General features: G+C 40.3%; 1 protein-coding gene and 1 pseudogene across 4 annotated transcripts in view; both read left to right on the top strand.

Moving 5' to 3' along the window:
* Positions 1-11,343, top strand: part of LOC126386375 (acidic mammalian chitinase-like) — a 23,364-nt pseudogene extending 12,021 nt beyond the window's left edge.
* LOC126386374 (acidic mammalian chitinase-like) overlaps positions 1-20,824 on the top strand; it is a 58,349-nt gene extending 37,525 nt beyond the window's left edge. The window contains exons 1-12 of one of the 4 annotated variants that reach the window (XM_050038668.1): positions 15,633-15,642; positions 15,735-15,792; positions 16,190-16,216; positions 16,313-16,517; positions 16,807-16,863; positions 17,407-17,572; positions 17,705-17,829; positions 17,919-18,042; positions 18,130-18,312; positions 18,447-18,563; positions 18,647-18,779; positions 20,451-20,820. In XM_050038668.1, the coding sequence (XP_049894625.1) occupies positions 15,768-15,792; positions 16,190-16,216; positions 16,313-16,517; positions 16,807-16,863; positions 17,407-17,572; positions 17,705-17,829; positions 17,919-18,042; positions 18,130-18,312; positions 18,447-18,563; positions 18,647-18,779; positions 20,451-20,701 (1,413 nt within the window). In that variant the 5' untranslated portion in view covers positions 15,633-15,642; positions 15,735-15,767 and the 3' untranslated portion in view covers positions 20,702-20,820. Of the gene's footprint in view, positions 1-7,339; positions 7,468-15,632; positions 15,643-15,734; positions 15,793-16,189; positions 16,217-16,312; positions 16,518-16,806; positions 16,864-17,406; positions 17,573-17,704; positions 17,830-17,918; positions 18,043-18,129; positions 18,313-18,446; positions 18,564-18,646; positions 18,780-20,450 lie in introns of those variants that run through there. The other 3 variants (XM_050038670.1, XM_050038671.1, XM_050038673.1) reach the window with 3 other exon arrangements.
* The last annotated feature ends 851 nt before the right edge of the window (positions 20,825-21,675 follow it).

Here is a 21,675-nt window from a genome sequence, read left to right as displayed (position 1 = left end):
TAACCCTTTAAAAACAGTTAGTTCAATGCTTCACAAGGTAACAATATTACCAGAAAGTAATACAAAGACGAATCAAAGTGTCCCTGACAAAAAATAACAGAGTTCCACTGGTTGTCTTATTCAAGTTCAGTTTTGTTCCTTCTGTTATAAACTGTTCAGTTTAGTTTTAATCCTTTATTGTGACAAATGCACTTTTTAAGTCACAAGTCAAGTAGAAAAGGTCGTTGTGATAGTACTACCACACAGTGTGACGCTCAAGTGATGGAGATAGAAGAATGGATGGGCTCCTGTGGATAATAGGTGATCTTGATCCAACTCCTTGGGTCAAGGCAGAGATCAGGTTCATGGGTGGCTTGCCATCTCTCTTGTCAGGTAGAATCTCAAATCCACACGTAATTTTCCATAGGATCTGAAAAACCTCACCTGTGTAGAAACAGAGCTATTACTATTTTGCACCATCAACTTCAATTGTTTTATGGCCATAATCAATATCACATAAATACATCACAGTAACACAAAGTAAGCAGATGAATAACTTTTAACTGTACAGTTTTTCTCAGCATGGAATACTTTGTCCTGTCTTTACATTTCACATCATGAATTATTAGCCTTTAACTTGTGATCATTAAGCTTATTAATCAATTGCAAATACTACGTATTTCCTTTTGAACTACAAAGTTAATGTTTTTAACCATTTGTTTAACATTTTTCAACTTAACTATGAATAACAAAATCATGTATGCTATTAACACACATATTTCGAAACTGTGGGCTACACCAGTACACACACTGTATTACGCTTGACTATTCATCGTTAATAACATCCATAACCAACTGTAATGGTGCAAATGTATACAGTACACTACTAACACAAATACAAACGGCAACGACCTTGACGAAAAAAACAACTGTAGCAATTTACAGTTACGAGTAGGTCGCAACGCCAAGTTAGTGTGGTATAGAGGGAAGCACACACTTTACACGGCGGCGGGCGCCGATATCATCTGCAGCACGAGCTAACATCGCAAGGTGTGTTAGCATTAACTCACCAAGACGTTGAAAAACGCGGTAAAACTCCCATCACACAGGTCCTCGGTTCCTCCCTCACGTCTCCTGCGAGTATCTAGGAGTGTTAGCTTTGTGTTTACATCAACATTTCTCAACATAGACATTGTGTAATTTCACTCGTTTCTCTTTGTCGTCTGCTCGTGTCATTCCTGGGCCTATGAGTACAAGCTCCTCGCTGAGAGGTGGGACTTTCTACCTTTAACCAATGGGAAGCGTGCACCTCCCTCTTTGACCAATGACAGCTGGTCTAAGCAGAGTGACTGTGATTGACAAACATTCAAGCAACTTGAAGACAACTGAGGGATGATACGGGAATATTGTAAGAAATAAACTCTACGTACAGAGAAAGTATACTGCACTTTCTATTCAAACTCATTCAATGAAATGTAAACAAAACATAAATATTAAAACCCTGGAATGTGGGTGAAATTGCCTGATGACACAGGCTACATAAAAGTGACTGAATCAACTGCCATGAGCAAAGGGCAAAAGCATTTGTTTTTATTGCACTTCATACATATACAGATTCATGGAAATTAAACCATAAATTTCGGGAAATTACATAGGTGACGAGTTATACTCTCCCGGGAAAGTATGTGGTAAGTGACCGCGAGGGATACTCTAACTCCCGGGGAAGTATGTGGTAAATGACCGCGAGGGATACTCTAACTCCCGGGGAAGTATGTGGTAAGTGACCGCGTCGTTATACACTAACTCCCTGGAAAGTATGTGGTAAGTGACCGGGAGGAATTATGCTCTAACTCCCGGGAAAGTAAATGTAAGTTCCCGGGAGTTATACGGTAACTCCTGGGAAAGTGGGCAAGAGGTACACTCTAAAACGCGGGCTGACTTATGAAGTGTTACCACATATTCTGTGTGTGTGTGTGTGTGTGTGTGTGTGTGTGTGCGTGTGTGTGTATGTAAACTCACCTTGTACTTTTGCTTCACGTCTTGCACGTCTCGCAAACAACTCCATTCTCTCTTGAAAAAGAAAAAATATTGCAGAGTTTCACCGGTGGCGTTTGCTCGTCTGTTTGTATGTACTCCGACAGCCACTCCACCTTAAACGACACACATTTTTTCTTAAGATTTCCAGAGGTGGAGGACGAAGCGCCACAGCCCACACATTTAGCCATAGCTACGATGCTATGGCTAACGGCTAACAACAAATACGACAGCAGCGAATACCCAACATAATGCCATTGATTGGCTGTCAAGCTAAACAACCGTTGCAGGTATTGGCTGGGCAGCGCCTGGTGGGCATGTTTTTTTAATCATCACTGACTGACAGTTCACTGTCATCTGTCACTCATTGCACAGACAAATGCCCACAGTGGAGTGCGTATTTACTGTTCAAGTAACAGGACAGCGCATATGAGAAAAAAAATAAAAATAAAAACAGTAAAAACTGGTCGGGGATATTTGAGCGCGCAACTTTTTTGTCATCTGCGCAAAGAGGTGGGGAGCAGTGCACAATTGCGCAGTAAAACAGCTTAGAGGGAACAGTGGCTGCCACTTGATACCAATGGAACTTAAATGGGAACATTCCTTTACTTCTCTTACCAAAGCCTTTGGCAAAGGTGCTGTGACTATCCCTCACCCGAATACTGTAAATACCTGGGAGGATAATGTCAAAATGGCCAAGTGTCACATATAGTAAAATTTGTACGTACTTCGTGGACTCAATGGCGGTAGACGGCAACGCAATGGAGAATCTCAAAAGCTCGGAAGCCTATCAGTATCTACACACCAACAAAGTTGGTTGTGTGCTCATATACATGCCAGCTTATCTGAACACAAATGTTGAACCCAGCCAATGTCTCAGTGATTCCTGGCACAATGCGTGGGTGGTGGTAACGGAGACTGGAGACGTGGAGACTGCAGGCTGCAGCTGTGTAGCTGGACCTGGGCGATGGTGTAGCCATGCAGCCACGATCCTATGGAAGGTAAGTTAGCTAGCTAACGTTATTTCTAAATTGTAGTTATTGACAGCGCCGACCCGTTATTGATTAGTATGACTATGAGGAAACTAATGAACAACATGGCTAACTAGTTTAGCCAAGTGTTTGTTTGGGATGAGGTCTGCACGACGTGGCTAACTAGTTTCCAAGTGTTTGGGATGGGGTCTGAACGACATGGCTAATGTAGTTTAGCCTAATGTTTGTTTGGGATGAGGTCTGAACATGTTTGTGTTAGCTAGTGTGATGATGATGTGTGTTAGGCCCTAATATACATTGTACACATCATCACACTAATCATCATCATCACACTAATATGTATGTCATTATGAAGTGTGTGTAGTGAGAGCAGGATGTAGTGCAGTGAAAGCCCGATGTTGCTTATCAGTGTTAATAATAATGTCAATAATGATGATCTTGAGAGCTATCCGCCACACCGCGCCTAGTACGAGCTAATTTTTTGACTGGAAGTACAATGCACGCTCTGCCAGGGAAAAACCAATATGGCGGCGCCCGGGGTCAGGGCGCGTAAACTTGTGTATAGAGTGCTTAAAAAGGTACAAACACGCACAGGCATGCACACTCAGTTACCCAATGTTTACAGTTAAGTCCCATTAAAATAGGGCACAAGAAAACTGTGTGTGTGAGTGATAATTGGAAATAAAAACAGTCATCAAAATCAAAGCACATATTTGGACAAAAAAGCAACCAACCTCCAAGGTAAACAGGCTTATGCCTTCTTGCACATGATGTAAACACACACACACACACACACACACACACACCCCTGGTTTGATTCCTGTCAGGACTCACTGTTGAATGCATTCTCCCTCTCTCATCCCATGTTTCCTGAGTGCATCTCTTTCTTCCCTGTAAACTACACAATGATGGTAAAATGCCAAAATTATCTTTGGAAAAAGTTCATAGAGTTTTGATGGTAAAATTCTCACTTACACTCACTGTTTCACTTTTTAAATGTATATTGATAAAATTGTGAATGAATCGGTATAAAAACATGACCTATATTTATTTGTTTGTTTATTTGTTAGAATCCCCATTAGTTGTGTCCCAAAGCACTGCTGATCTTCCTGGGGTCTATCTATAAAAACATAAATTAAAAATTATAGTCAAGCTAAAGTCACACATTCGAAAACGTACATCAAAAATAACTGTTAGCACAAATGGAAAACGTAAGACACATATTAGAGAATTCCGTTAACATGATATGGTATATGTGTATGTATTCATGTACACAGTATTAATATGTAAAAAAAAAAATAGATAACTTTCCCAAAGATAGTTTATCTGGCAATAATCAAGCTGCAAAAGAATAAGAGTTTAGTTAAATCGGGTGTAAAGAATTCTGTGCATTGTCTTAAAACATGTTAATGGCCTACCCATTCTTTTGACAATAGTGTTGATGTGTTTTGCCCAGGACAATTTGTTGACATGGATGATGCCCAGTGGCTTATTTTTCTTTACTTGCCCAATGGGTTTATTATTTATAAAGAGTGTAAGCTCTGGCTCCTGCTTTAGAGAATGGTTTGAACCAAATTCTATGCTTTTTGATTTTGATGTGAAAAGTACCAATTAGTTTCTTAAGGACCCATTTTCAACAAGTTTTCCTCTCCGTTCTAGATGGCATTCAGATCAGCAGGTGCTGTTGCTGAAGCATATACTGTTGTGTCATCTGCATACATGATTAATTTTTGCCTTTTTATATTACGAGAGGTAAATTGTTAGTAGAAATGTTATACAAAAGTAGGCCTAGGTAGCCCTCTTACAGATCTCAGCATTCTATAGACACACTATCTGAATAATTTCCACTAAAGAAGACGCTCTGTGATCTATTTATTGGACAGCTTTCCATCCAGGCAGCTGCAGATGGTTTAAATGTGTAGCACTCAAGCTTTTCAAGTAGAAGTTTGTGGTCAATTTGTTGTCCAGTCATTTGTCATTTGCACTAGAACTGTGCATGTAGAATGTCCCTTTCAGTAAGCAGGAGTTTGTCATCAGATTATTTACTGAGAGGTATTCTTGCATTTAATCAAATGCTTCCTTCTTAAAGCTCTTACATAGTGCTGGTGACAACCTTATGTGACTACTGTTAGGGTCACTAAATTATATTTTCCTACCTTTTGGCAATGGGAATAACTTTTGCTTTCTCCAAGCCTGTGGAAAGACTGTTTCAGGCTAGTATTTAGTACCTGACAAATTGCTCATGCAGTGTAGTCTACAGACATTCAAATCACTTTATCATCTATATTATCAATCCCTGGTTGTTTGGCATTACATGTGAACTTTATCAATTTATGAACTGTTTCCACTTTTAATTCACTGAACTCAAAATTGCAGGGTTTATCCCTCATATTTTTTTATGTTAAAAATGCATAAGCTATTGTCTGTGATAATTGTTCCCTTAATTGATATACTTTCGTCCTGAAGTAGTCATTCAAGTAATTTGCAATTTCTTTTGGTTTTGTGATCAAGGTACCTTTGTACTCAATAAATGTAGGTTGTGGAGAGGCGTGTCTTCCACTAATATTGTTTAATTGAGTTTTATGACACAATTTCTCAGTATACTGTAAGTTTGTCATCAGTTAACCACTTTTTTGTGCTGTTTCCCTTATTCCTCTGAGCCATAGAGCCCCTTAATTCCTTATCAACCCATGGCACTCTACAACTCCTCAACCTAAATTACATGTTTATTCACGACTGGTTTAAACTTTTTAGGAAACAGTTCTAGTCATCCATCAGGTTCTTTTTCATTGGCAATGTTTGACCAACATATGTTACTGACATCCTTGTATAGGACCTTTTGTACACAACTCTTGGTGTGGCTTTGGGTACTTTACTTGTCCTTGCAATAGCCACTACATTGTGATCACAAAAACCTACAGGGACTGATACAGCCTTAGTATAAAAATCATTTTCACTCAAATAAATGTGATTGATACAAGATGATGTGTTGATACCCTTGATGTTAGTGCTTAATTTAGTTGGTTGTGTCACCATTTCTTTCAAATAGCATGCCTCAATTATGGTAACCAGTCAATGTTTTAAGGGATATTTATGTGATTGCCAGTCAAAATCAACAGTTCAAATATGTAAGATTGTGACTACCATGTGGCACAGAGTGATGTTATCAAATCACACTTCATGACAGAGCAACAGTGAAAATCAGTACCAGGTATTTAATTTCAATAATATGGAACCAAAAAAGGACAAAAAGGAACCAGCTAAATTGTGGGTTTTACGGCATAAATAGACTATTAATTTTTTCAGTGTAATGATAAAATATTTTTCAGTTGATTGAATGTAATTTATCTATTTAAAAGTGATATTTTAACTTCTAGTCAAGTCACCATGACAACCCTTATCCAAACAAAGTCATATATCAAGACAGGGATCCACAGTAAGGTCACTTTGGCTGTTAAATAATAAAATAATGTGTTATCTGTTTTGTAACCCTAAACTACAAAAAGTTCATGTGTTAAGTACATCCTGTAGACAAAGTGCACTGAGTAAATGATTGTCTACACATCCAGTGCTTTAGGATCATATCAAAACATATCCCTAATAATCATAACTTTATTACTTGAATTTATCAAAGGCTGCTACACCTCCTCCTTTCTCTGTGCACAATCAACTGTTTAAAAGGCCAGCCTTTGCTGTCGTTGTTTGGGTCTCTCATCCAGTCCCAGAGTGAGTTTACAAGAGCGAACAACTCCTCAAATTTATCATTTATTATTGTAATTATCTTAAGTATGGTAGATTTCTATTGTTGCTTCATTCACAGACCCTGTTTCATTTTTTTGTCTTATAGTAATTTTGTGAAATTGTGAGAAGTGAATTCAAGATGCCCAGGCTCACAATTCTAGCAGGTATTTATCTTCATTCGATGCTGCATGTATATGTTACTCTTCATTAACAGACTATAATATCTGTAATTCTGCCATCCTGAATGTCCATTCTTTACAGAATGTGAAACCCCTTAAGGCAAATGTATGATTGGTCATATTGGGCTATATAAGTAGAATTAGGTTGTCTTAATATATTTTTTAAAAATAGAATGTGCTTGTATTTCTCTGACCATTTCTTTTCTATATTCCTCAGGCTTATGTCTGATGATATGCCAGCTGGGTAAGTCATAACACTTTGTGATCAACTGTTTGATTTGGATTTTCACTTGTACTGTAATCAGTGCTTCTTTAATTTTCCTTTACTCCAACACAGGATCTGCCACCAAGATGGTATGTTACTTCACCAACTGGTCCCAGTACAGACCTGGTGAGGGGAAGTATATGCCGCAAGATGTCGACCCCTTCCTGTGCACTACCCTGATCTACGCTTTCTCCATCATCAACCATAACAACGAGCTAGTTACCTACGAGTGGAATGATGAAGTCCTCTACAAGTCTTTCAATGCCCTGAAGACCAAGTAAGTGGCCACAAGCTACAGTACCTCTGCAGCTGGTAGATGTTCAGTGTCTTGCTCAAGAAGCCTTCAGTAGGGTTATGCTTGCTGAAACAATGACTCAAGCTCAGAGATACTCTCTACTGTAAAATGTTTATGCACCACATTAACTTTAATGATACATTGTTCTAGTGACCGGTTACAAGCAATTACTAATTTGAACAAAGTTTGGAAATTTAGGAAATTTAGGAAATGTTTGAAAGTCTTAACCAACCCTCTGTGCTGTTTACAGAAATTCTCGACTGAAAACTCTGCTGGCTGTTGGTGGATGGAACTTTGGTTCACAACAGTGAGTAACATTTTAAACCATAAACACACTTTATCACATGTTTTGTTATAAATGCTCTAATGTCTACATTCTTGCAACATTCTGAAAGTCCAATTAAGTCTTAACTGTCACTAGCCACTTGTATTACTACCTAACTGTATGTTTAGAACAAATCAGCAACAGATAGTTCACTGGTGTGGTTTGCTAGCTATGTAGCTCATCTGTAAAAATTAAAAATGTATCAATGATAAAACACATTCCCATCCAAAATCATCCCAAATTATTAATCAAATATGCCTGCCTGTTTTCCAAAAGCTAAGGGCTGCTTGAGCGCAAAGGCTGCTAGCCTACTTTATTGAATTTTTTTTCAAATCATTCTGTATGATAACAGAGCTCAATCTGTCCTGCAGGTTCTCCATCATGGTGTCCTCTCCATCCAACTGTCAGAAATTCATCCAGTCTACTATCAAATTCCTGAGGACTCATGGATTTGATGGTCTGGATCTGGACTGGGAGTACCCTGGTGCTCGTGGAAGTCCTCCAGAAGACAAACAGCGGTTCACTCTGCTCTGCAGGGTTGGTACAGATTTCTCTTGCTTGATTTCCGAGCTGCAATTCACAGCTACTGGTCAATGGTTTACATTAATGTTGATTTCTTTCTTACTTCCTCTTTGGTTTGAATTTGCAGGAACTTGTTCAAGCCTACGCAGCTGAGGCCAAGGCCACAGGCAATCCTCAGCTCATGCTGACTGCTGCAGTGTCTGCTGGAAAGGGAACAATTGACAATGGATATGAGATTGCTGAGATTGCCAAGTGAGTGTGCTGTCATAAATATCTCTTGAGAAAGAAAACTGGGAGTTCTACAAAGTTTTTTTGCAATAGCTATTTTTTCCCATATATCCAGGGAATTAGATTTCATCAACGTGATGACCTATGACTTCCATGGGACTTGGGAGCAGTTCACTGGACACAACAGCCCACTGTACCGTGGATCCCAGGACTTTGGTGACCTCATCTACTTTAATACTGTAAGTGGACATTGGGAACTGAAGAAAAATGAATTGGGGGTACGATTTTAAAGAGTTGTACTTCACCTCTTCCATCAATTTTTGTAGGACTTTGCCATGAGATACTGGAAAGAAAATGGCACCCCAGTGGAGCTAAGGATGGGATTTGCTGCTTATGGTCGTACTGTACCTTCCGTCTGACATCATCAAACACTGGCGTTGGAGCTCCAGCTAGTGGCCCTGCATCAGCCGGACCATTCACACGTGAAGCTGGATTCTGGTCCTACTATGAGGTACAGTTTAGATAAGACCAAGGCAACAAAAAAATCCCAATAGAAAAAAAAACCATAAGGATGCAATGTAAAGTACATGTCAGTGACATTGGCATTTAATGGCCTGTGTGAAAAGAAAAAGAAACTTATTGTAAACTATACAAACATCATGATGTCCATTGTCTAGATCTGTGGCTTCCTGAAGGGCACCACCATTCAGTGGATTGAAGACCAGATGGTTCCCTATGCCACCAAGAACAGTGAGTGGGTGGGATTTGACACCAGGGAGAGCTATGAGATCAAGGTAGGTGGCAGTGTTAATTTAAACAAACAACAACAACAAAACAACAATAACAACAAAAACAAAAACTATGATGAAAAACATTCATCAACAACCTTTTTTTTGCCATGATGAAGACAAGACATTGACAGGCTAAAAATAAAAAAAAGATAACAATACCCATGACAAAATTTATGTTTCATGTTTGTTGATGAGACAAGATTGGATGAAAATGTTACTGCTGGACTACTGGACATTCAAAATGAGATGAGAGGAGAACAGAATAGTAAATTATTTTGGGAAACTTATAAGAAAAATGTTTTAAACTAACCTAGGAAGCCTATGATGGCCGGGCTTGCATCTTCTAATGGCGTATGAATGGTATGAGATTGATAACTCAGAGTTTACAGTGAACCTGGGTACAAATCCTAGTTAATTTAAAGAGAAAAACATTATTTGACAAAAACATCATTACTTTTTATCAAGTAAAATGTTTTGAGCTGTTGTCAATTAAAACTTTACGAAAACTTCACTTGCCTACAATGTGGCAAAAACTACTAAGCATTTTCATCTGAAGCCTGCACCCAAATCTAAAATTGAAAATTTCAAATTATTTGCCCCAATAGGTAAACTACCTGAAGAAACAGAAGTTTGGTGGTGCCTTTGTGTGGGCCCTTGATTTGGACGACTTTGCAGGACAATTCTGTGGAAAGGGCGGCCACCCTTTGCTGGCTCATCTCAACAAACTTCTTGAAATTGGTAAAATGTTGTTGGACTATGGTCAAGACACATCGTAATGTCTGCCATCTTTATTGGTCTGGTGATTGATAATTATTATCCCAACTATTACCTTGTCTTGACCAATTCGCTGTGGCTTTTACATCAAACATTCCTGATGAATTAAATATATATTCTTATAATTTAAGTCTTATCTCAGTTGGCATCAGGTATTGTTATTGTTGCTAACTTGCGCACCAGGTATCTCTCTACTACAGTCATATAGAGAAATTGCCAGCCTGCATGTTCTAACATGTACTTTGATTGTTATACCATCTCTTACTTTAAGCCTTGAGAATGAGCCAACCTCTCAGTGGTAAATGGATGGTAAATGGACCTGCACTTGAATAGCGCCTTTTAAATCTTCCAGCTACTCAAAGCATGTTTTACACCACACATTCACATTCACGTCTGTCCGTCCTGGAAGAGGGATCCCTCCTCAGTTGCTCTTCCTGAGGTTTCTACCGTTTTTTTTCCCCGTTAAAGGGTTTTTTTTGGGGAGTTTTCCCTTATCCGCTGTGAGGGTCCTAAGGACAGAGGGATGTTGTATGCTGTAAAGCCCTGTGAGGCAAATTGTGATTTGTGATATTGGGCTTTATAAATAAAATTGATTGATTGATTGATTGATTGATTGATTGATTGATTGATTGATTGACCCATTCACACACACATTCACACACACTGGTGGCTGAGGCTACCATACAAGGTGCCACCTGCTTCTCAGTTTTCAACACACTCACACACAGATGAACAGCCATCAAGGGCAATTTGGGGTTCAGTATCTTGCTCAAGTATACTTCAAGTTGCAGACTGGAGGAGCCAGGGATCAAACCCCTGATCTTTATTTATTTTAGTTTATTTGAGTAATAAAATAATGTACAGTGCTGTCTGTCTCATTAAAATCATAGTCAAGTTATAGACAAACATTAATGGATGTTATTTTCTTTTTACCATTGAGACATACCCATAGTACCCCCTACCACCTCCCCTCCAACCACCACCACCACTCCCGAACCTGGTGCTACCACCACCTCCCCTCCAACCACTACTATCACTACCACTACAACCACCCACGCCCCAGGATCTGGCTTCTGCAATGGCAAACCTGACGGCATATATGCCAACCCAGATGACAAGAACAGCTTCTACATGTGCGCTGGTGGCATCACCCACGTGAGCTATTGCGGAACTGGATCTATCTTTGATGACAGCTGCAAGTGCTGCGTCTGGCCCTGAGCCATGTGTGGAGCCAATGTGTATGACAACTGATGCAAAAGTCAACTATTTAACAGACTGTTCAAGTTCTCTTATATGCAGTGTAAGCTATGCAGTCATTTACCTAAATGAGTCTATTGTTAATCCTGTATAGATACAATTTATGCCCTTGTGAAATATGTAATATAGTTGCAGATTGCAAACAAAAGCATTGAAGTACTTTGGTACAAGTTGCTGAGTGCTGCCTCATCATTTCAATCTACCTATTCATTTACTTTCTCCATACTTCGTTCCACAAACCTACATGTTAGCACCAGGAACATTTTGGGGCTGATATCAGCCTGGGACTTTTGAGATAGAGAGGTCTTTCTTGCAAACGGCTGAAGGACACGAGCAGAAATTGTTTTTCACAGTAATTGTACTGAATCAGAACAAGAGCGGGCCAGGCAAGCCTTAGTTGGCTGGAAGACTAAGGCTCTTTTCACATAACAGGGCTAAATTCTCGGTTCTGATATTTCCCCCACATCCAGTCTTTTGTCTTTTTGTCTAGACTGTTCACAGTCATGATTGAAGTGACCTATATCTCACATCAGTGTGAATGAATCTCTGCCCTGAAATGCTTTACATGCAACCACACAACATGCATGTTGAAACAACAACAAAAAGACATCACATTTGCAAAACAGGTCTTTTCATTGCAGTTCAGTTCTGTTAGCCTCAGAATCTCCTCCCTGTAAGATGTCTTGTCTCCTCTGTTGATCAGGCCCACCACTGTAGCCCACAAATAAGCCTTACCTTGCACCTGGCTTTTGGAGCAGTACAGTCTGTAGGGCAGTGGAGATGGCATCATCTGTTGATCTGTTGGTTCTGTATGCATATTGATGGGGAGACAGAGTGGTGGGAGAGCAACCTTGATGTATTTTAGCACCAGTCTCTCCAGGCACTTCATAATTATGGGTGTTAATGTCACGGGCCTGTAGTCATTGAGGCCCGTTATTGCAGTCTGTTTGGGAAGTGGCACTATTATGTTTTTAGGCAGGTGGGGACAGAGCACTGTGACAGCGATGTAATCAAGATGTCTGTGAAAACCTCAGCCAGCTCCACGGCACAGTCTATGAGGACCCTTCCCAGGATATTACCAAGTTTGTGTTGTACCTCAGCAGTCTGCAAGATGAGTGCCTGGTTGTTCACAGCTGGTGCCGGGGCCCTAAAAGTCTCTACCGTCTCCCCCTCATTGCAGCCGAAGAAGAGGTTGAGCTCCTCAGCCAGTGCAGCAATGTTGCTGGTAGGCAGGTTGATGTTATTGTTTTGGTTTGTGATGTGCCGTATCCCTTGCCATGCACGTTGTGGGTCTGAGCTGTCAAAGTGGCCCTCAATCCTCCTCCTGTAGGCCACCTTCAATTCTGTCCTGGCAACATTGTACTGTTGTGTGTCGTCAGACCTGAAAGCCATGTTGCGGGCCTTTAGTAGAAGTTGGACATCTTTGGTCATCTATGGTTTGGTGTTGGGAAAGACATGGATTTTCTTTGTGGTGGCGATAATGTCCGCACAGCTTCTTATATAAAAGAGCACGGGGGAAGCGTAAGTGTAGGTGTTGATGTCATCATCCTTGAATATGGACCAGTCAGTGTGTTCAAAACAGTCCTGAGGCTGTTCAGATGCATGCTCCGGCCACACTCGTATCACTCTAGCAACTGGTTTTACCAAGCTGGTGAGCGGTGTGTATGCTGGATATAAAAACAGAGGGATGTAGTCTGACTGGTCCAGGTGTTGGAGAGGGGATGCTAAACAGCAGTAATCATGACAGCCATGTATTCCCTCATTAAGTAGAAGGAGCAACATTTTACAGTTAAATACTCCAGAGGCTGTATTCACAAACATTCTGAAAATACTCTCAGAGAGCTCCTAACGTAGCCTAAAGTTTTTAGTAAGGAGTCCTAGCTTAGGAGTGATTTAGGAAAGTTCTCAGAGCAACCCTGAGGAAGGAAAGGACAGAAACGTTTACCATAGTGAGGATATGTGGTTAACCCCCTTGCTAGGTGTGATGCATTCTTTTAACAGATGTGATTGGTTGTCACAGACACACCCTTTGTGAGCCTGCAAGGTGTGGATACCTAGTGGAAATGAAATGAGCTGCTGACCGGGAAAGTGTTATTGTTAGTGTGATCACTCTATTAATGAAAGGTTGAGACAGACCCTAAGTTGTTTCTGCTGCACTGTTGCATTTTTTAAGTTTTCCAGATATCTTAGGGTTGTGCTCATTTTATTTATAGCTTAATAGGATGTGTACGTATCCTTCATGACTAACCACACACGATCTAATCTGTAGCATTTCATTTTGAGTTTGGAGAAAATTTCCTGTTTCTCTTAGTGTTACTGCCAGTTTTTTCTCTGCCTCTTAATAGTCCTCCTCCCTGCTCCTAACAGCTTTTCACCTTTGGAGCTCTTTTAAGGTCTAAGTTGCTCTGCGAATGACTTTTATCTCTACAAGGGCCTAGTCTTAACTTAAATGGGAAATACTACAAAAAGGTCGCAATGTGGATTGACAGCCCAGCTTCTGCTTCTTGTTACTGCACCACCTTCACCACCTTTCAGCTGGGACAGGAATCCACGGAAAACCTGGTGGCATCACAATCTCCGTCCGGATGTTGTGGTGGTCAAAAACACAGCTGTTGTGCTGCGAACCATTGCCCATCAGTTTGTGTCAGCTGTATTTTACGCTCACAAAAGCATACGTGGCACTCAATAACAAGTTCACTAACAGAATACTTCTTAAAGAGAACCGCTTCACAGAGTGCTGAGCTGCTGCATGTACACACACCGCCATCTTTCTCCTTCCTTTAATGGAAAAATGAATGACCAAGCAGTGCAAGTTTCATTTCTAAAAAATCCATTGTAGGAAGGTCCGAGTACATAAGTAGCCATGTGCTTCTGTTTGGGAAAGTTTGTAGGGCATTGTTGGAGAGATGGCCCTTTGGAGCTATATAGGTGTTTGTTTTTATTGGGGTTACAGTCCACTAGCTCTATCAGTAGCTATTGCTGATACAGTGGAAACCATTCATAGTGATCACGATTACAGTGATAAACTGCAACAGAATCATTCCTTGATAATGTCTGGTCATGTAATGTCCCCATACTCCCCATAGTAAATTGAATTTAGTAAAATGCAAAAAGGGTGATTGCACTGCTTTTTTCCATCCAGACCACATTAGACCAGGTCCAGATCACAGACTACTATAGATAGACTGACCACAATCATGAGCAGCAAGTGGGAAAACCTGTTCACGTCAGCCTCTTCGACTTTAAACTTTAAATTTCAGGCTGGGTTGTGGCAATACTATACATTTTGCCATTTTCACAAATAGAATAAAGGTTTCACATCTGAAACTGTGTTTCAATGAGTCTCCGGAGTCTCCATGTTAATCTAGTCCAGATTTGACAGTTCTAAGTATAGTGGTTTGTGATCTGGACCTGGTCTAATGTGGTCTGAATGGAAAAAAGCAGTGAAATCGCCCTTTTTTGCATTTTCACAAATGGTGTGTCAGGGCCTAAAGTGGACGTCTGTGCCAAAATTAAGAAATTCCCCAAAACGTCCCTGAGATATGATGCTCACGAGAATGGGACAGACTGAAAACCCAAAAACATAATGCCTCAGGCCACAGCTATCGCTAAATTGGAATTTGGCCACATGTGCTTGCAATATCAACATAGTCTAAGTCACAGTTCACTGCCAACTACTGCTTACTTCTGTATCTAAAGTATGAAGTCAGTCTAAATAGTGCGAGAATAGATTTAAGTGCTCACATGTATGCAGGCATTAGTTTCAATAATATAAAACCAAAAAAGAGGCTGGAACCAACCAATGAGTGTGTTTTACATGACAGAGCAACAATAGATTGTTTTTTCATGATCAAATATTGTTTTTCAGTTGACTGAATGTAACTAATTAAGATTTAAAAGCAATATTAAGTCATCATGACAACAGTAACAATAACACACTTATTCCAACGAAGGTAAATATCAAGACTATGATCCATAGTGAAAGATCATTTAGGCTAATGAATAAAATAATAATGCGTTATCTATTTAGTGATCAAAATTACAACCAGTTCATGTGTTGAGGACATGCTGTACACAAAGTGCTGCACTGAGTAAATTATTGTCTACATACCCTATGGTTCAGACTTTGCAGGATCATATCAAAATATGTCCCTAATAATCATAACATTTATTACCTCAGTTTATCAAAGGCTGCTACACTTCCTCTTTTCAACTGTATAAAAAGCCAATCTTTGCTGCTGTTTCTCATCCAGTCCCAAGGTGAGTTTACAAGGAAGAATAATTACTATAAGTTATCATTTATTATTGTAATTATATTGAGAATGGTAGCTGTTTCACTTTTTGTCTTATAGTTATCCAGTCAAGTTGTGAGAAGTGAATTCAAGATGACCAGGCTCACAATTCTAGCAGGTATCCATCTTCATGTGGTGTTGTAGGCTATGTATATTAATCTTGACACACTAACCATGATGTCTGTATTTTGTCATGTTGGTCTATTCTGTACTTACGACCGCTATTGTGTGTCTGTCTTGTGAGAGGAATTCCTCCACTGTTGCTCTTCCTGAGGGTTTTTTTTTTCTCCATTTTTTCCTGTTAGAGTTTTTTGGGGGAGTTTTTCCTTTATCTGAATTGAGGGGCTAAGGACAGCAGATGTTATGTGCTGAACAGATTGTGGAAGGCAAATGTGTAATTGGTGATATTGGGCTTAATAAATAAAGTAGGCCTAAAGCTGACTTGACTTAATATATTTTTTCGAAAATAGAATGTGCTTTTATTTCTTTGACCATTTCTTTTCTATATTCCTCAGGCTTATGTCTGGTGATATGCCAGCTGGGTAAGTCATAACACTTTCTGATCAACTATTATTTGATTTGGACTTTCACTTGTACCGTAATCAGTGCTTCTTTAATTTTCCTTTACTCCAACACAGGATCTGCCACCAAGATGGAATGTTACTTCACCAACTGGTCCCAGTACAGACCTGGTGAGGGGAAGTACCTGCCACAAGATGTGGACCCCTTCCTGTGCACTACCCTGATCTACGCTTTCTCCATCATCAACCATAACAATGAGCTGGTTACCTACGAGTGGAATGATGAAGTCCTCTACAAGTCTTTCAGTGCCCTGAAGACCAAGTAAGTGGCCCAGTTGAGTTACCCTTGTGTCACATCTAGGAGAGGTCACAGGTCAGGCTAAGCTACAGTACCTCTGCAGCTGGCAGAAGTTCAGTGCTTTGCACAAGAAGTAACGTAATGCTTGGGGAAACAATGACTCAAGTCCAGCGATGCTCCTTACTGTAGAATAAAAATGCATCACTTGAGCCTTAATGATACATTGTTCTCAAACCTGTTATCAGCAACAAGCTTCAACAAAGTTTGGAGGAAATGTTTGAAAGTCTTAACCAACCCTCTGTGCTGTTTACAGAAATCCTCATCTGAAGACTCTGCTGGCTGTTGGTGGATGGAACTTTGGTTCACAACAGTGAGTAACATTTTAAACCATAAACACAATGTATCACGTTTTAACACAAATACAGAGTGCTTGTTGTTATGTTACAAATGCTCTTATGCTTACATTCTTGCAACATTCTGAAAGTCCAATTAAGTCTTAACTGTGACACAATGCAGGCATAATGGGGCCTGTATGAACATATAGTATTTGTATTGTGGTTGCTAGCTGACTGTCCAGTAAGAAGCTATAATTGATGTTATCTTAAACATAAAGCATTTAGCCTCTTGTATCACTACTTTAGTATACATTTAGAACAAATCAGCAACAGATAGTTCACTGGTGTGGTTTGCTAGCTATGTAGCTCATCTGTAAAAATTAAAAATGTATTAAAGAAAAAAAAAACCATTGCCAATCAAAATCATCCCAGATATCAATCAAATATGCCTTTCAAACGGCACACAGTTGTTTACCAAAAGCTAAGGGCTGCTTGAGGGAAAAGGCCGTTAGCCCACTTTACTATGAAGGTTTTTGGATCATTAAAGTTATGATAACAGAACTTAAGGTTCCTTGCAGGTTCTCCATCATGGTGTCCTCTCCAGCCAACCGTCAGAAATTCATCCAGTCTACTATCAAATTCCTGAGGACTCATGGATTTGATGGTCTGGATCTGGACTGGGAGTACCCTGGTGCTCGTGGGAGTCCTCCAGAAGACAAACAGCGGTTCACTCTGCTCTGCAGGGTTGGTACAGATTTCTCTTGCTTGGGTTGCTACCTGCAATTCACAGCTACTGGTCAATGGTTTATATCAATGTTGACTTCTTCCTTTCTTTCTTTCTTTCTTTCTTACTTCTTCGTTGGTCTGTTTTTGCAGGAACTTGTTCAAGCCTACGCAGCTGAGGCCAAGTCCACCGGCAATCCTCAGCTCATGCTGACTGCTGCAGTGGCTGCTGGAAAGGGAACAATTGACAATGGATATGAGATTGCTGAGATTGCCAAGTGAGTGTGCTGTCATGAATACCCAATTCAGAGAGAAAACTGGGAGTTCTACAAAGTTTATTGAAATGACTACTTTTCCCTATCTCCAGGGAACTGGATTTCATCAATGTGATGACCTACGACTTCCATGGAACTTGGGAGCAGTTCACTGGACACAACAGCCCACTGTACCGTGGATCCCAGGACTTTGGTGACCTCATCTACTTTAATACTGTAAGTGGACATTGGGAACTGAAGAAAAATGAATTGGGGGTACGATTTTAAAGAGTTGTACTTCACCTCTTCCATCAATTTTTGTAGGACTTTGCCATGAGATACTGGAAAGAAAATGGTGCCCCAGTGGAGAAGTTGAGGATGGGATTTGCTGCTTATGGTCGTACCTTCCGTCTGACATCATCAAACACTGGCGTTGGAGCTCCAGCTAGTGGCCCTGCATCAGCCGGACCATTCACACGTGAAGCTGGATTCTGGTCCTACTATGAGGTACAAAAAAAGAAAAAAAGAAAAAGAAAAAAATACAATGTACAGTATGTGTCAGTAATTATGTTGGCATTTAATGGCCTGTGTGAAAATACAAAGTACAAAATTACACAAACATCATGATGTCTTTGGTTTAGATCTGTGGCTTCCTGAAGGGCACCACCCTTCAGTGGATTGAGGACCAGATGGTTCCCTATGCCACCAAGAACAATGAGTGGGTGGGATTTGACACAAGGGAGAGCTATGAGATCAAGGTAGGTGACACATCAGCTCTATACTTTGAACACATTCACAGCCTATCTTAAGTATTTACACCAATTTATTTTTGCCCCATTAGGTGCGCTACCTGCAGGAGCAGATGTTTGGTGGTGCCTTTGTGTGGGCCCTTGATTTGGATGACTTTGCGGGACGATTCTGTGGAGAGGGCAGCCACCCTCTGCTGGCTCATCTCCGCAAACTTCTTAATATTGGTAAATCCAATGCATTTTTACGCAGATGTTATTAGACTACGGTCAAGATAGATAGTAATGTCTGCCATCTTTAGTGGTCTGGTGATTGATAATTATTACCCCTACCATTATCCCATCTGCTCTAACTCTCATTGCCTAGCACATTAAACATTCCTGCTAAGTTGAATCTTATATTCTTATGAATTAAGTCTAATTTAAACTGGCATCAGGTATTTTTCTTACCAACTTTGTAATCTCTCAAGACAGATTCTGCAATCTACATTGTATAATCTGTCGGCAGCCCTGTGTGAAAAGCGACTAGAGAGGGGGGGAGGGCGGGGCTTTGAGTCTGAACGATGCTGCGCTTTAACCAATCACAATGGAGGGGGCGCGGCCGAGACGTGCAGGTGTCCCCAGGAAATGTGTACCTACAGAAACAGCAAGCTCCGCATCCATAGCGACCGCTCCACCCAAAACACCGTCTCGTCAATGTGAAAAAAAATTTTTTTCCAGCGGATGTCTGAGTTACAACATGATTGAGCTAACTGGAGTAGTTTCATGTCGTATCTGACAATGGGAGGCTTTTAACAGATGACGTCCTGATGTTAGCTTTGCTAACTGGCCCTGTCAGCTGCAGCCAGTGATGCTTTCTAGACATTGTGATTTCCCAAAACTGAATAAATACCACACATAGCAACACAAAACTGCTTTGCTAGCTCACTCATGTTGTAACTAATATATCTGCTGGAAAAAATATTTTATTCACGGACCGTTTACTGAGTTATTACCTTATTTTTACACAGTCTATGGTTATTACAGACACTGCTAACGGCTAACGTTAACAGCTAACGGTTAGCCCAGCTAATCTACGATAACCATGTTTATTTTAAAATGTGCACACAGAAATAGTAACGTTTGTTCAGTCATTGTGTTTATAGACTTAAAAAACATCAGATTAGTCTACACGGTGATATAGTGACGTGAAAAATGAGATATATAGCCAAACTCTGCTGGTTTTCTACCCGAAGTATTTGTAAACAACACGGCGATTCCCTGGGGGCACCGCCGGAAGTGAAGGGCGTGAGGCCCCTGCACTTCCGTTAGTCGAAAAACTCCGGGCTGTGCCTCCAGAGGTAAAGGAAGAAAAACTTTTTTTTTTTTTTTTTTTTTACCGATGGATTTCCAGATTTACAACTTTGAAACCAGGTATCTCTCTACTACAGTCATATAACAAATTGCCAACATGAATGTTCAATAAGGTTCTTTGTTTGTAACACCATTATTGGGGCCAAAACCCACCGGTGCCAAATGCCGCATGTCAAACAGCCCCCCCTATTATTTCCTATGTACAACCCCAAACTGGCGGCGGCTCATTGTGCACCAGCCCTCATCGATATGCCATCGAAGTAGAGATCCTTTAATAAAAGTAGTAATTACTGTGAGTAGTCGTCTCTTGATGCGCTGCAGCGTGATGCTTACTATTGGTGCTAGGGGCGGCACTTGACACTCGTCGCAAGTGTGTTTCCAGCTTTACTGTAGGTCTTGAGAATGAGCCACCCTCTCAATAATTTGGAGTAATAAAGTAATATACAGTGTTGTCTGTCTCATTAAAATCAGAGTAAAATTATGGACAAATATTAATGGATGTTTATCTCTCTGCTTCAAACCTCTTCTTCTTGTCCTATCATTCAGAGCTGCCTCCACTGCCCCCCACCACCACCCCCAAACCTGGTGCTACCACCACTTCCCCTCCAACCACTACCACCACCACCACCACCCACGCCCCAGGACCTGGCTTCTGCAATGGCAAACCAGACGGCCTGTACGCCAACTCAGATGACAAGAGCAGTTTCTATATGTGCGCTGGTGGCATCACCCACGTGAGCTCTTGTGGACCTGGATCTATCTTTGATGACAGCTGCAAGTGCTGCATCTGGCCCTGAGCCATGTGTGGAGACAATGTGCATTACAAGTGATGCAAAAGTCATCTATCAAGCAGACTGTTTAAGTTCTCTTGAATGCAGTGCAATCTATACAATCATTTACGTAAATGAGTCTGTCATTTGGTATAATGTATGCTCTTGTAAAATATGTAAAATAGATTGCAGATTGCAAATAAAAGCACTGAAGTACTTTGGTAAAAGTTGCTTGAGTGCTGCCTCATCATTTCAATCTACCTATTCACTAACTGTCTCCATACTGTGTTCCACAAACCTACATGTTACCACATAGTTTTCCTGTAGAGCTGGGTATTATTTTTTTCAGCAGTGTGAGAAATAGAATCCTAGTTTTTGTACCAATACCAAATGAATACATTTTTAAAACCTTACTTTGTTGAGTGTATACACATTTTTCTATATATAAGTATGTCTAACAATCCGCATAAACATGTCAAATGCAGTGTTTAGTGTCACAAACTGCTGTGCAAGAACTTTGTCCAAATACTCTTTAAAAGCAAAGGAGCTATATACGACATTCAGAGTATGAATATATCTGCAAATAACTCATTTCTATGTAAAGGTATAGCGGTGTTCTGTGAAGAAAATGATATCATGCTTTCTCTATTTGTGTTGTAATCTGAGCTCCTCTGTTCTTTGTTAAGGTAGCTGGTCCAGACGCACATACATTTTAGTGCAGGGGCTCTCAACCTTTTGTGACTTATGGCCCGCTTCTGATTGTTAAAGAAATTCTTAGGACGCCCTTTCCAAATAAATGATTAAAAAACATAACATGAGGAGAAAAAAAAGCAACAAAATAAACTGGGCTGTAAATATAGGTTTTGTGTTGTTATGTGGTTGTTTACCTAGCTGGTTGCTTGGTTGGTCAAATCAGTGGTGAGAAATCACAGCACTAAAGATGCAGCTGAAACCTCAGACAACATTATAATCCTGATACTGATACTGAACTGTTTTTTATG

Source organism: Epinephelus moara, chromosome 24, assembly GCF_006386435.1.
Source record: "Epinephelus moara isolate mb chromosome 24, YSFRI_EMoa_1.0, whole genome shotgun sequence".
In the NCBI taxonomy this organism is placed as follows: Eukaryota; Metazoa; Chordata; class Actinopteri; order Perciformes; family Serranidae; genus Epinephelus; species Epinephelus moara.
Note: the sequence above shows the minus strand (reverse complement) of the source record. Positions and strands in the feature narration are given on the sequence as shown.